Below are 12,883 nucleotides of genomic sequence, written 5' to 3'. Positions count from 1 at the left end.
GACACATGGAATTTGGGGTCCCAGGCAGGTCCTTCAGGGCCCAGAGACCTGGCCCAGCAGCCATCCCTTGGCCAGGGAACAGGCTACTCCTCTCTTCTGTTGGCCACAGGCAGAGTGGGTGGCCCTCTGCTCCAGGGGACAGAAAGGAACGCCCCCATGCGAGAAGCAGGACTGTCTGCCAATGGAGACCTCCAAGTGGGTGAAAGGGCTCCCTCTGGCCCTGGACGGTTCTCGCCTCCCCCTCCTCGGGCCCAGCACAGCTGCTGCCTTTGAAGCAGAGGGTGATCAACTGATGCCCAAACATGTGCACATGTGTGCACACACACATTCACACCCACCCTGGTTCTCTCCAGAGGGCTGCTCGGATATGGGTGGGGGAGTGAGCATCGATGGCGGGGGGGCTTTGACCAGGTTGCCTTGGGAAGCTCGGAGGGTGTTCAGCAACAACCGAACAGATCGGTGGGGTGCTGGGGCAGGCAGGCTGGCCTAGGAGTTGCTGAGCAGGGGATCCTCAGGAGGATCAAGGGCTTGCGGAGCAGGTCTCTCTCGCTGCCCAAAGGAAGTGCCAGCCCCATGCCCTGTCCTCTCCTCCCCAAGCCACTGAGAATTGGCTCCAGATTCTCGAAAGCTGCAGAGCCCGGGCTGAGCCGTGGCTCGCCTTGCCACTTCTCACCTCGGAACTTGGGCTGGCATGGATCTCGACTGTGCCCTCTGGGGGCAGAGGAGATGCCCACCGATGCCCACCCATCTCAGGCAGCAGAGCAATCCTGCGCCTGGAAGCAGGGGCGGCCTGCCTCCAGCTGAGTATCTGTGTGGCCCTTGGGCCTCTCCCAGGGCTTCGGGGCCACCGGGACGGAAGAGGAGGAAGAGGCTGGGACTGCAGGGGGTGGAGCACTGCACCCAGGGGAGCCCTTTGCCCAGCTCCTCTGAAGAAACACTCCCTCTTGCTGCTCTCTTGCTTGCACACACGCCACAATGTGTACAGGGAAATGCTCCCGCCTGGTGGGCCTCACCTTGGTGGCCTCTGCCCTGGCCTGCCTGGTGGCCAACATCCTGCTGCTGTTCCCCAACGCTCAGAGCCAGTGGACACCGGACCACATCACACTGCAGGCCTGGCTCATGGGTGGCCTCCTCGGCGGGGGGCTGATGGTGAGTGGCCCAGACGGGGGGGAGGGACTTGCTTCAGGGGTCTTCCGGGGCTCTCAGGAGCTGTCCATGCTGGAGAGCAGCTTCCTACCGGAACCCTTGGGGAGGGGGCAGGGGGGGCAAAGAAGGAGGCTTGGTTCACTTTCTTGAGCTGCCTGGACCTGGTCTGGAAACCGAAGGCTCTGAAAGTGGGCGAGGCTGATGCTCTTTGGGGCAGGACCTTTTCCCGCCCAGAGGCAGAGCGCCCGCTGGATTGCAAGGGGTGGGAGCCTTGGGGAGACGGAGACCTCTGCCCCAGCTGCCCTCCAGCTCCTTTGCAAGCAGAGAGCCCGAGAGGGCGGCCACTCTGCCACTTCACCCCACGCCCTCCCCTGGCCGGGAGGGCTGTGCTGGGCTGGCCTGCTCCCCCCCCAGGCTCAGGCCTGCTCCTCCTGGACTTTGAACCCCCTCCCTGCCCAATGCTTGGCTCTGACCTGGGTGCCAGCCGGTGCCATGCACAGGGTGGGGAGGGGAGCAGGGAGTGCTGCCTGCCCTGGCTGTCTCGCTTGAGCCTCCTCCCCGGGGGGGGGTTGTCCGAAGCAGCAGGGTGCCTCCCAGCCGGCTGCTTTCCTCTCTCCGCAGGTCCTCTGCACTGGCTGCTCTGCCGTGCGGGCCGGTGGGAAGGGCTGCTGCGGCTATGGGTGCTGCGGGAATCGCTGCCGGGTAGGTGACACGTGTTCTCCAGGAGGCCTAACTCTCAGGGTTCCCACGACACTGAGCTGCAGGGCGGGCCTGGCCAAGCTCGGACAAGGGTGGCGGCCACTGGTGGGGCCGTGGGGAGTTTGCACCGAAGCCGGGTGGGCTAACACAGGTCGGGGTGAGTGTCTGTGCTCCAGCTGTGGGCCTGACCGAGCCTCAGCACACCCAGAAGGTGGTTTGCTGGTGCGAGAGAGAGAGAGAGAGAGAGAGAAGAGCCAGAGGGGACGAGCCCCCCACCCCCTTTTCCTGTCCCCGGCAGATGCTGCGTTCCGTCTTCTGCTCCGCCTTTGGGGGGCTTGGCGCTTTCTACTGCGTGGTGGTGTCCTCCACGGCACTGGCCAATGGGCCCTGGTGTGAAACAGTGGCCCAGAAGTGGGAATCCCCTTTCAAAAACCTCAGGTGAGCGGGGGGTGGGTGGCCCTAGGTCTTCCCCCAGAACAGAAGGCCCCTCCCATTCTTTCCATGGTGGGCATGGACATGCTTTCTGCCAGGCAGCTGAGCCACGGGCCAGTCTGTGTCACGGGAGTGGGGCAACATGGGAGACATCTCTGTGCCCCCTTCCAGATCTGAGCTCTCCTGACTGCCCCCCTCCCCGCAGTGAGAACTACCTACAGAACAAGATGCTGTGGGACTTGTGCGTCAACCCTCCCTCCATAGTCCTCTGGCACATAGTCCTGTTCTCCATCCTGCTGGGCCTGGGCCTCCTGGAGCTGCTGCTGTGCAGTGTGCAAGTGGTGAATGGCCTCCTGGGGACTGTGTGTGGTGACTGCCGCAAGGCGACCGATCGCGCCGTAAGTTGCCCGGCAAAGTGGGAGGTGAAGGAGCCTGGATGGGGCAAGTGGGAAGGAGGGGACTGGCCCAGAGAAGCCACTCCCTTGCTCTCTGGTGGGAGGTCAGGGAGCAAACGGCCCCAGACGAGCCCCATGGGCCCCACATTGTTTGCGGACAAGCGTCCAGAGGCCACTGGCCGAGCACTGCTCAGCAGGGCAGGAGGGCCCTGCGTGAGAGTTTCAGCCCTTCTTTGCAACCCCATAGCCAGTGCTCTCCTTTCGACTTTCCTGGCAGGGGGAAGGCCTGTGAGACTGCAGAGACCAGCCAGCGCTCTTGCACCGATGACGTCCACTCCTCCACCTGCTCGTCCCCTCCCCAAATCTCTTGGCCAGAGGGAGTGCAATCTGGATGGTTTATTGGAAGATCCCAAAATAAACTGCTCTCTCTGCTGCAGTGTCCGTCTGCTCCTGAAGGTCCTCGGGCGTGGGGGGTCTTGTGGAAAGCCGGGTGTTGGGACAGGCAACATTGGAGGAAAGGCCGGGTGGCACACAGATGCTATCTCTCCCCAGCCGGGAGCCGGGGGGGCAAGCGGAGCCAGCGGAGAGCCTTTTCCTCGCAGGGGTGACGGACCAGCCACAAGCGTCCTGGAGCAAGAGGCAGAGAGTTCGCAGCTGGCCTGGGGAGGGCAGAAAAGAACCTGTTGGGCAATCCAGGCCAAAGTGACTCTGCCGCAGTGGTGCGCTCTAGCTTAGGAAGGGGGGGCCCAAAAGAGGTTGCTGCAACCCTCCCCAGGATGGGGGGGGCTGCGAGGGGGGGAGAGGAAGGGCTGCTGGCCGGTGAAACTCGCTGTGCCGCTGATGGTGGCTGCGTGGATGGCTGGAACAGGGGCGGAAGGGAGAGGCGGCCGCCTGGGCCAGATGCATATTCCTACCAGCCTGAGGGGCCACCGGGGAAACACCTGTGGGCACCGGGTCCTGCCTCTCGCAGGTTTCCCATGGGGCGAGGGGCTGGAGCCAACAGAGCTGCGCAGCTCTTTGGATCCTGTCCTCTTAAAACCCAGCAGAAAGGGCAGGGCCCGTGCGTCTGTGCCCAACCACTCCGACCACTCACTCGGTTGCCCAGGGACCTGGCCAGAGGTCTGCACCTGTTCACTCTCTGCAGCAGAAGAACCGGACGTCATTGAGGGCGGAGTCATCCATCAGAACGCCACGTATGGACTCCTGTTTGGTCTGGATCCCACACAGACCTTTCTTACACGAGGGACTCCAGGCTCCATACTCCCCCCAGGGCAGGCCCTGACCCTCCAGGACCTTCCCATTTGAGCAGGCAAAGCGGACGTTGGTGGCTCCCATGTAGTCGTGGATGCCACGGGGGACGTGCTCCACCCGCAGGGAGAAGCTGGTCAGATAGGTGCCCTGGGGGCACCAGAGGGAGGTGGTCCATTGGCCCCATCTGAAGGGAGGCAGAGTCAAGGAGGGGCTTGATTAAAATGCTAGCCACCTCCCTCCCCTAGTAGCTGCCCAGAGTCCCCCTGTTGGGGAGCGATGGGCGGTGAATAAATGTATAAATAAATAAATAAAATAAAGTAGCCACCTGGGCCCTCTCCTCTTGCCCCCTCACTCCCTGTCTTCTTTAACACAGCAAGGTGGCCCTGTGGGGTTTGGCTTCTGGCCGTCAGTTGGGAAGAGGAAGCTTTTGACTGAAAGCGAACTTACCCTCCAGGGTCCCAGGAGGGCCTTGCCTGTGCATCCTGGAGCTGTACCCAGTGCATTGCACGGCATTGCACAGCATGCGCCTTTGTTGAACGCCCATATAAAGCTAGGGGCAAAACAATGCAGCCAGAGCTGGCATGGAGGCAACGTTCCTCTCTACATGTGGCTGGGCTGGGCTGGGCTGGGCTGCGCTGAGGACTGATGAGGAAAAGGGTGTTGGGCAGCCCTGGGATGGGGTGCTGTGGTGGCCACCAAGCCAGGTGCTGACTCACACATTGCTCTGTGACTCCACCGTTTTCGCCTCAGACTTCTCGCCGTGGCTGCCACGCGTGCAATACAGTCGGATGCCGTTCAGGGCCGTGTCGTCTTTAGCCTGCCCTTGATAGGGCTCCACCTGGGGCAGCAAGAAAGGCGGGGTAGGGATGTTAAGGCCAGGCCTCCCCTCCAGCAGGGAGGGCTTCCAGGGAGTGACCTTTCAGGGGCGAAGGCTGCCGGCCAGGCGAGGAGGGGCCGTGGGCAGAGTAGCGCCAGAACACAAGCCGCTCGCAGAGTCAGGAGAAACGGGTGAGGGGGATGCTAATCTGAGGGCTGGGAAAAAACTAAGAAATTGTTCTGCACACGTTCAGAGGCCTTCTGTCCTTCCTTCCCTCCCTCCCTCCCGTGGCTCCCCTGGTCAGTCTGCATTCCATGGAAGGAGAATGCCCCTTGCACACCCTCCACGCTCCTTCCCCTGGCTCATCCGTCCCAGCAACCAACCATCCCTTCTTCAAGCAGGACCTGGGGCTGTCCCCCAGCCTGAATCCAGGGCCAGGGTGGAGAGCTGGCAGGAGGGAAGGGGAGGGGAGATTACCTTGAGGCTGACTCCTGTGGCATAAGTCTCTTGGGGGCACATTTCCTGCCAGGTCCAGGGGCCCCAAGGACCACCATTGGATACCCCAATGACAGGCCAGGTTTCTGGGGCACTGCCAACTCCTGCCAGGGCTGCAGCAAACAGCCAAAGCCTTGGGGCTGCCATGGTCCCAGCCGCATCTGGCTGGAGGTGTGCTTGCTCTGGTTTTATACCCTCTTGCCAAAAGGCAAGCGGATTGGCCTTTGCAGGGGCAGAGAGCTAGGATCAAATGACCTTCTGGGATCCCACCTGTGCCACTGGTGGGGAGAGGTTCAACCGGTTAGGATTAGACCAGAACAAAACAGATGCAGAAATCCAACTCCAAGTCCCAAACACTCTTCCAGGAAGGAGACAAAGGCCCGTTTGGCAGGAGTCCGCCTGGGCCCTGAGAACAGAGGTATCGGGCCCTCTGCCTTTCTGGCTGTGCCGTCTCTCTTTCCTGGAGGGGCAGGTCCGAAAGGGGCAGCCGAGGGCCTTGCAAGGGGATGGGGGCTCCAGGGTCCCTGGAAGGAAAATTGAATGGGGCCCTCTCAGCCTCTCATGGAGGGACCAAAGGGAGCTATTGGACTCTTGCCTAGGCAGAAAATGTGGCAGCGGGGGTGCTTTTCTTCCTTCCTCTCTGCCAACACTGGGACCTTTGACACTCCCTTAATACCATGGGGATCCGAAAAGGGGCTGCTCAGGAGAACACCTGCAGAATGGCTACCATCAGATTGGGTGACAGCTACTGGTTGGGATGTTTTTAGAGGGATTAGGTAAAAACGGGAGTGAATGAATTGGCTGGGTGGGTGGGGGTTAATATGGTCCCTCCCATTTTATCCTACAACCTCTGAGCCGCTGAGGCCAAATAAACTGCCCTGGGCTGGACCGGGCCAAGATCTTTGTGAGGTTGAGATAATATGGTGGCTTTGTAAAGAGGCAGGGGTGGGTGGGGCAGTCAAGCAACTGCCCAAGAGCCAGGCTTTTGCCTGAGGGCCCCCCACCCCTCCCCTGGTATGGAGGGTCCAATATTCTGCAGACCCTGGCTGCTGCTGCTGCTGCTGCTGCTCCTTCCTGGGGCATCGCCCGCAGCCCAGCTCTCGCTCACCGACTTGGCTGCCAGCTATCCTGGGCCTGGCTCCCTTGCAGCTTAGCCTGACTGGCAAAGCCAATTCAGAGAAGCGGGGACCTCAGTGGGGTTTCCAGCTGCTTCCCCCAGTTGGAAGCTCGGCCCCTGGGCCCCATCAGCTCCCAACCTTCCTGAGTGCCTGGAGCAGCCGAGAGCCCCTTGCCCCACCGGGCTGCTTCTCAGCTTGAGCCCTAAGGCCCTGGGAGGCAGGAAGGTGGCGAGTGGCTGGACCACCCATGCCAGGGATTTGCCAGGGGCCCTGAACCCTTCCTGAGTCTCAGGGGTCAGAGAGAGGCCGATGAGAAAGGGGCTGCAGCGGAGACCTCCGGGGATCTCAGGATGGGGACCTCAGCAGATCCCTGCTGGTCTTATTCAGGAAGCTGCAGCAGGGCCAGAAGGCATGGGCACCTTTGTGGCACAGCCATTGGGGGGGGGGGGCTCTCCAAGTCCTGACACATTGTCAAGCAGGAATTTCTTGAGGGGGGTGCTAGATTTCAGTCCACTGAGGTGGGGAAGTACATATTCCACCACTCCAGCAGAAGTGCACTGCCAGCCCATCCTCCCCGGGCCCGCTGCTGAACCCCATGCTCTGAAATGTCTGTTGTCCCTTCCCCGTCCCACTTCTACCCACTCATTCATTCCTGGCACAAAGGTGGCCTTGGAGCCTGGTAGCGTTCAGGGCAGGGCCATGCTCGTAGGAACTCCCAACGATACTTCAGACCTGGTCGCATCACAGATTCCATAAAAGCGGCCTGAGAGGAGCTGCAATAAAAGTCTTGTTTCAGTTCCTAGTTTCCCCGCGAGCCTGCGTGGCTCGACAGGCTGCCTTAGTCGTCACTCAGCTGGCGCCCAGCTGAACCGCGGCTGCGGGAGTGATCCGCGGCGCCTTGCCTGTTCCTGGTGGCCGGTCGCTCCTCCTCGTCTCAGAGCAGCTGAGCCAGGGAAACGACTGCTCCATAGGCTGAACGTCCCCGTCTTGCCCTTACTGCCAGCCCTTCCAGGTGGACAGGCAGGAAACACGGCCAGAGGAGCTGATGCTGCTTTATTGTAAGGCTTGCGGCAGAACCTTGCAAGTCCGAAAGGACAGGTCTCCTCTCCCGCCCTCCCTATTTACCGCTTGGGCGTCAGGGTGCGTCTTTCCCAAGTCAGTTCTTTAGACCGCCACCCGCTCCCGGATGCCCTTCCCTCTTATCTGACCGTTGCGGCAGCCCCTCTTCCCTCTGTCCTCCAAGGTCGCCCTCGCATTCCATCGCGCTTACAAAGAAGACGTTGGCCTCTCCCACCGGGGGGTCTGGAGCCGCCCCTTCTCCACCTGCCTCCACCTCTACTAACAAAGGGGGTCAAAGCAAGAGCTACCTCCGTTTCGGGGGGTCCTTTGGGGGAGGGGGAAAGATGCAGGAGCCTCAGACGCAAATTCATCCATTTGCTTCATCTCCAGGCCACCCCTTCCCAAACGCTCTGGGCAGCTAACGATCAGAAACATGGCCTGGCACGCCCCCCGCCCGAAAAATAAAAAAATGAACCTACCCCCGAAATAAAGCAAATAAAGTATCAAAACCCCACAGACAGGGTCGGACAGATTCAACCCTCGGACGGCAGCGCGTCCTCCTACGGCGCTGGGCAGAGAAGCCGGGCAACCGCTCTCCCGAACCCCAAGCGGGAGGCGGCCAGCGGCAGATCCAAAGCGGGCGGTGGCCATCACAGTGCCCGCTTCGGAAGCCCGCCCCGGATGCGTCCTTCTGCCGCCGGGCCGGGCCGGGCCGGGCCGATCGGGCGGGGGCTCAAAAGGGTGGAGGTGGCCACGCCTGGAAGGTCTGGAAGCCTCAAATGGACCACCACTCCGTGGGACACGCTTTGGAGCCCCGTCCTCGCAGAGGGGTTCAAAACGGTCGCGCGGATGGTCGGGGGGGGGGGGGGGGGACAGTGGAAGCCTGGAAAGGCTGGCACACACTCAGTGAAGCCTCCTCCCCATCCGGAGGCGAGTCTTCCATCAACACCTTTCCCCCCAGCCCAGAAGCCCCAGGCAGCCACCCTTTCCACGGGGACTTGTTTGTAGCCCCCCAGCTTGGGTTCCCCTTCCAACGCCTCCCTTCTGAAGGTCAGCCGCGAGCAGAGCGCCTGATCCCTCCTGCCCTCGAACTGGGGAAGGAAGCCGTCAGATTGGCTTTCCCGGGATGTTCCCGACCTTCTCGGAGCCCCCCCCCCCTGCAGAGTCCCGGCAGCCCTTCTGGCCGCCCACATGACTGGGCCCCGCCGGCCCCCAGTTCCAGACAGGACCAAAGAAGCCCACCTCCCCTGCTGGAGGGGCCCTCCCTCTCCCAGCCCGACGCGATCGTCCTTATCTCGTCCCCGGAAGAGAGTCCGGAGGGCAGGGTGCAAAGGCAGCGCCGGGCAGGGCTGGAAATGGGGGCTCTCGCTAGGACTCTGCTGTGCCCTTGCCGCCTGCTCCTCCTCCTGGGGGTCTTCCTCCTCCTGCTCTGCCTCTCCAGCCGGCGCCTCCGTAAGTTGGGGCTTGGGGGCGGTGGGCCGGGGGGGGGGGAATGCCCAGGCGGAGGCTCACCCACCCTTTGCTTCCTGTCCCGCAGCAGAGCTTTCCCTCTCTGCCTGTGTCTTGGGAGGGCATCCCTGCCCTTGGTTCGGGGAGACGCTGCCCGGGGAAGAAGAGGAAGAGGAGGTGAGAAGAAGGGCAAGCCTGACTTGTTGACCTCATCCATTCATAATGGGAGGGGCCGAACCTTCCTCTCTGGGCTTGGAGGTTTGCAAGTGGTTTTGACAAAACTCTGCCTGGAGTCCTGCTGCAGCTTAGACCCACCAGCGCCTGGTAGGTGCGGGGGGGGGGGTTGGCAAGAGCTGGAATCGCCTTTGAGTTGAGAGGAGGGCGAGACTGGACAGACAGAGGGAAGCCCAAAGTGGCCCTCGATGTGGAGAGTCAGTTTTCGTCATGCAGAACATAAAATGCCCCAAATGGCATTTCAGAACCATGATTTCCCTATAGGTTAGCAGGGCGGAACTGAACGAAGACGGGGGGGGGGGGGAAACAAGGAAACCAGGGAGGGGGGTGTTTTAACTACTTCACTCCCAGTTCACTGTTCCCCCACCCCCAGCACCTCCTTGTTTATCTTGCTTGCAGCACGTTCCTGGGCCTGCCCCCACCGGGACCCCAAAAGCACCCCTCCCCCTCAGGGGCGAAGAGTTCGACATCAGGCGCCTGCAGAGGGCTTTCATGGACAGCCTCACTCCCAGGGGCGAGATCCTCCTCCAGGAATACCTCTGTGGCTGGAGACAGCTGATCAAGTGAGGAAAGCGAAGGGGGCCTGGCAATTTTCTCTTGCACAATACTGTATGTTCCCTGGAGATCTGGGCTGGCACATCTCCCAAAGACAACAGGGAAAGTTGACCCCTAAGAATGCCCCATGGCCAGCAGCATCTGCCCCACCCGGAGAGGGATTCCTCTGTCTGAGGGCACCTCCCCTTTCTCAGCAAAAGCTGGCTGTTAGGCTCGTTTGCTGAGGCAACACAGATACGGCTCAGGGACCCAGGCTCAGGGACCCAAAGGCAGCTGAGAAATAGACCGCCTTGGATTTCCTCCCAGCATTACCTGTGGCACTGATGCTTGTAAATTCTTTTCAGAAAGAGGAGGGGGGCGTGTCAGTGCCTTCCAGACCAGTCTTCCCCAGCATGGCTCCCTCCAGGTGTGCCATAAGCAGGACCCTGCCGGATCAGACCCCTGGCCCATCTCAGCTAGCGGTCTGTTCTCCCGGTGGCCAACAGGTGCCAAGGAAGCCTGCTAGTCTCTCAGCAGCCCCACCGCCATCCGGGCTAGGAGCTACTGACCCCCAGGGATCCTCTCTTTGCACAACCTGCAGCTCTGGGAGGCAAAGTCTCCATGCATCGGAGGCTCTAGCATGGGAAGGCTGGCCCAGAGGGTAGCCAGTGGCTGGAAGGAACACTCTTCCTTACAGGTTTATGGACGTGCTGGGGAACGCCTTCGGACTAATTTCTCAGGAAACTCAGTCCAAGATCACCATTATGCAACAGCACCAGGATGGGCAGCATGGCCTCCACTACCGCACCGTGCAGTCCATGGTGAACTTTGAGCTGGCCTCCGGTTTGGTGGGCTTCCAATCCCTGCCAGCTGATTGGCCTCCCTCTGGCTGCCGGACGCTGCTGCGCCTTCATCGTGCCTTGAAGTGGCTGGAACTTTTCCTGCACAAACTGGGGACCAGCCAGAAGGATGACAAACCCTCTCAGATGTGCATGGATGCCTACCGGGAGGCACTGGCCCCATACCACAGCTGGTGGGTGCGGCAGGCGGCCGCCCTGGCCTTCTTAGCCATGCCTTCCCACCAGGAGCTCTACCGCATCATCATCGCCAGGCAGGAGAAGCAGGCAGCTTGGGCCATTGTCATGACCACGGTGGAGAGCCTGGGCCGAGTCTACAACATCACCCAAGATGTCTTTTCCGCCCATGGGATGCTGCAGCTGCCCTAATACCTCAGAACCCGCCGGAGCAGAGGTTGGATTTTGCTCCTGCTGCCTGAAGAATGGATTCAGGGCCCGAGATCTGCTCTCCCTGGCAGAAAGTGGCTCAAGAGGACCATCCCTGCCCCATGGACAACCCAGGCAGCAGCCCACCTGTCAATCCTGGAGGTAGCTGAAGACAGAATCCTGAAGACAGCAGGGGAACTGTTCTGGGGGGAGGGAGACTTGACTGTCTTCCAGCCCTTTAATCAATAAAATGCCCTTGGGAGAATTTACCCACACAGGAACCAAGCATCATGACTGCCCTCTGCTGGTCTGCCTCAGGCCTTCTTTCAACTGTGCAGCGAACGCTACTGCACTTCACGCCCTGCCCCCATAGGGTGGGTTGGTCAGCCCCGCTCTGGAAGATCCCCTATGGGTTGGTCTGCATCCAGACACAGCCTGCCCCTCCCACCCCCAGGCCAGGAACTGCCAGGCTGCAGGGGCTCCGCTTTGTGCGCAGGGAACCAAGCAGCACCATTCCAGCCCAGAGCCTTCTTTCTGGGGACCCCCCACCTGCTCTGCAGTCCCTTTGCATTTTAAGGTTAGATGGGGCTGTGGCCAGTCGCATTTTCCTCAGGGGGCAGGTCTGGCTGGTTGCTGGAGTGCCTGGTTCTTGCAATCTCTACTTTTCAAAGTGCCACTTAGGTGCTGGCAAGGAGGGCCCTGGGAACACAGGGCAGGTTTCACATGACATTCAGGTCCCAGCTAGCGGGGAGATGCACCCCATGCACGCTTTTAGTTTAGTGGAAGAGCAAATCCAGCCAGTTTCAAAGTTCTGCAATAAGCAACTTGTGATCTAGCCTGCAAGATCCGCCCCACAGTGGAAAAGTCGACCTATGGAGGCGGTGGGTTCTCCATTGCTGGAGGCTTTTAAGAAACTGGAGAGCTACCTCTCGTGCATGGTTGGTTTGACTCGATTTCCTGGACATGGCAGAGGGCTGAACCAGGGTTGAACCAGGTGATCCTCAGGGTCCCTTTCCGCTCCACAATTCTATGATTCTGTACAAAGCTCTACTAAACACACCAGGCTACTCTGCACTTTTGTGCAGCAGGGTGCATTAATCCTGGGAAAGGCAACCCTCTAGACAGCACAGCGTTCAACTGACTCATGGTGTCCCCACATGGCCCTCTGCTGCTAGCTTCGCAAAAGGGGAAAGGTCAGCATGCTTTGTAAGGCAGAAAAAGATCTGCACACAGTTCAAGGGATTGAAAGATTACAGTCCCACTTAAACAAGAAGTAAAGCAGTTGTTTCTGCTGATCTCTTTCCTGTCAGTTTGCAAGCGAAGACCTGACACCTTGCCATGAAAGCTGCCTCCAGGCCAAGGTGCATCCAGGTGGCTCTCACAGGCCATTCATTCATTCATTTTTGGATTTTTAATCCCGCCTTTATTTTTATAACTAACTCAAGGGGGCGAACATACCAAATACACCTTCCTCCTCCTATTTTCCCCACAACAACAACCCTGTGAGGTGGGTTGGGCTAAGAGAGAGTGACTGGCCCAAGGTCACCCAGCCGGCTTTCATGCCTAAGGCGGAACTAGAACTCACCACCTCCTGCTTTCTAGCCTGGTGCCTGAATCACTAGACCAAACTGACTGTATACTATGGAAAGTGTATGTGACCCAAAACCATGTTTCTTGCATACAAATTTGAACAATAAATAAATAAAATAAATAGTCACTACTGAAAGGACGTAATGACCAGTGTGACGGTACTAGGAATACAGTACCGTCACACTGTACTAGTACTAGAAGGGTATAATTTGTTCAAAAGGAACAGACTAGACAAAAGGGAGAGTAGAGTTGCACTAAAGAATGACTACACCTTTACAGAAATTCTCAATTCTAAAGATGAAAACCCTGCTGAAAGTGTCTGGGTGAATACTAAGGGAAAAGGAAAAAAAATGGTGGTGTTGTAGGTATGTACCTGTTATGGACATTGCTGATGAAGGAGGGGGGGGGCCTCTCCAGGGGGAAAAACGCACGCGCAGCGCT

At 59.7% G+C, this 12,883-nt stretch overlaps 3 protein-coding genes across 4 annotated transcripts; 2 read left to right on the top strand and 1 right to left on the bottom strand.

Moving 5' to 3' along the window:
• The first annotated feature begins 918 nt into the window (after positions 1–918).
• Positions 919–3,108, top strand: TM4SF5 (transmembrane 4 L six family member 5). The gene is made up of 5 exons (XM_063301824.1): positions 919–1,149; positions 1,768–1,848; positions 2,144–2,283; positions 2,483–2,675; positions 2,950–3,108. Exons 1-5 carry the CDS (start codon positions 976–978, stop codon positions 2,962–2,964), a joined length of 603 nt encoding a protein of 200 aa, XP_063157894.1. The 5' UTR covers positions 919–975; the 3' UTR covers positions 2,965–3,108.
• An 86-nt stretch (positions 3,109–3,194) lies between these two features.
• VMO1 (vitelline membrane outer layer 1 homolog) lies at positions 3,195–5,382 on the bottom strand. The gene is made up of 4 exons (XM_063302933.1): positions 5,218–5,382; positions 4,640–4,761; positions 3,766–4,107; positions 3,195–3,299 (listed from the first exon to the last, which is right to left on the bottom strand). The coding sequence occupies exons 1-3, from the start codon at positions 5,380–5,382 to the stop codon at positions 3,804–3,806; spliced, it is 591 nt and encodes a 196-aa protein (XP_063159003.1). The 3' UTR covers positions 3,195–3,299; positions 3,766–3,803.
• A 2,745-nt stretch (positions 5,383–8,127) lies between these two features.
• GLTPD2 (glycolipid transfer protein domain containing 2) lies at positions 8,128–11,116 on the top strand. 2 transcript variants are annotated; one of them, XM_063301805.1, is made up of 4 exons: positions 8,128–8,864; positions 8,953–9,038; positions 9,495–9,658; positions 10,327–11,116. In XM_063301805.1, the coding sequence occupies exons 1-4, from the start codon at positions 8,192–8,194 to the stop codon at positions 10,853–10,855; spliced, it is 1,452 nt and encodes a 483-aa protein (XP_063157875.1). In that variant the 5' UTR covers positions 8,128–8,191; the 3' UTR covers positions 10,856–11,116. The 2 variants fall into 2 exon arrangements, with proteins under 2 accessions (XP_063157875.1, XP_063157874.1); XM_063301804.1 differs by having other exon boundaries at positions 8,950–9,038.
• The last annotated feature ends 1,767 nt before the right edge of the window (positions 11,117–12,883 follow it).

This window comes from Candoia aspera, chromosome 4 (genome assembly GCF_035149785.1).
Source record: "Candoia aspera isolate rCanAsp1 chromosome 4, rCanAsp1.hap2, whole genome shotgun sequence".
Classification (NCBI taxonomy): domain Eukaryota; kingdom Metazoa; phylum Chordata; class Lepidosauria; order Squamata; family Boidae; genus Candoia; species Candoia aspera.
This window is presented reverse-complemented; position numbering and strand designations above follow the sequence as displayed.

Bases quoted from the DNA above. Each gene is read 5' to 3' on its own strand.
- TM4SF5 (XM_063301824.1), top strand. From the start codon at position 976: ATGTGTACAGGGAAATGCTCCCGCCTGGTGGGCCTCACCTTGGTGGCC. The intron at 1,150-1,767 runs GTGAGTGGCCCA...CTCTCTCCGCAG, and splicing joins TCCTCGGCGGGGGGCTGATG to GTCCTCTGCACTGGCTGCTC. The intron at 2,284-2,482 runs GTGAGCGGGGGG...CCCTCCCCGCAG, and splicing joins TCCCCTTTCAAAAACCTCAG to TGAGAACTACCTACAGAACA.
- VMO1 (XM_063302933.1), bottom strand. From the start codon at position 5,382: ATGGCAGCCCCAAGGCTTTGGCTGTTTGCTGCAGCCCTGGCAGGAGTT. The intron at 4,762-5,217 runs GTAATCTCCCCT...TTGCTGCCCCAG, and splicing joins CCACAGGAGTCAGCCTCAAG to GTGGAGCCCTATCAAGGGCA. The intron at 4,108-4,639 runs GTGAGTCAGCAC...GCCTCCCTTCAG, and splicing joins GTGGAGTCACAGAGCAATGT to ATGGGGCCAATGGACCACCT.
- GLTPD2 (XM_063301804.1), top strand. From the start codon at position 8,192: ATGGACCACCACTCCGTGGGACACGCTTTGGAGCCCCGTCCTCGCAGA. The intron at 8,865-8,949 runs GTAAGTTGGGGC...CCTGTCCCGCAG, and splicing joins CCTCTCCAGCCGGCGCCTCC to CAGAGCTTTCCCTCTCTGCC. The intron at 9,039-9,494 runs GTGAGAAGAAGG...TCTTGCTTGCAG, and splicing joins GGGAAGAAGAGGAAGAGGAG to CACGTTCCTGGGCCTGCCCC.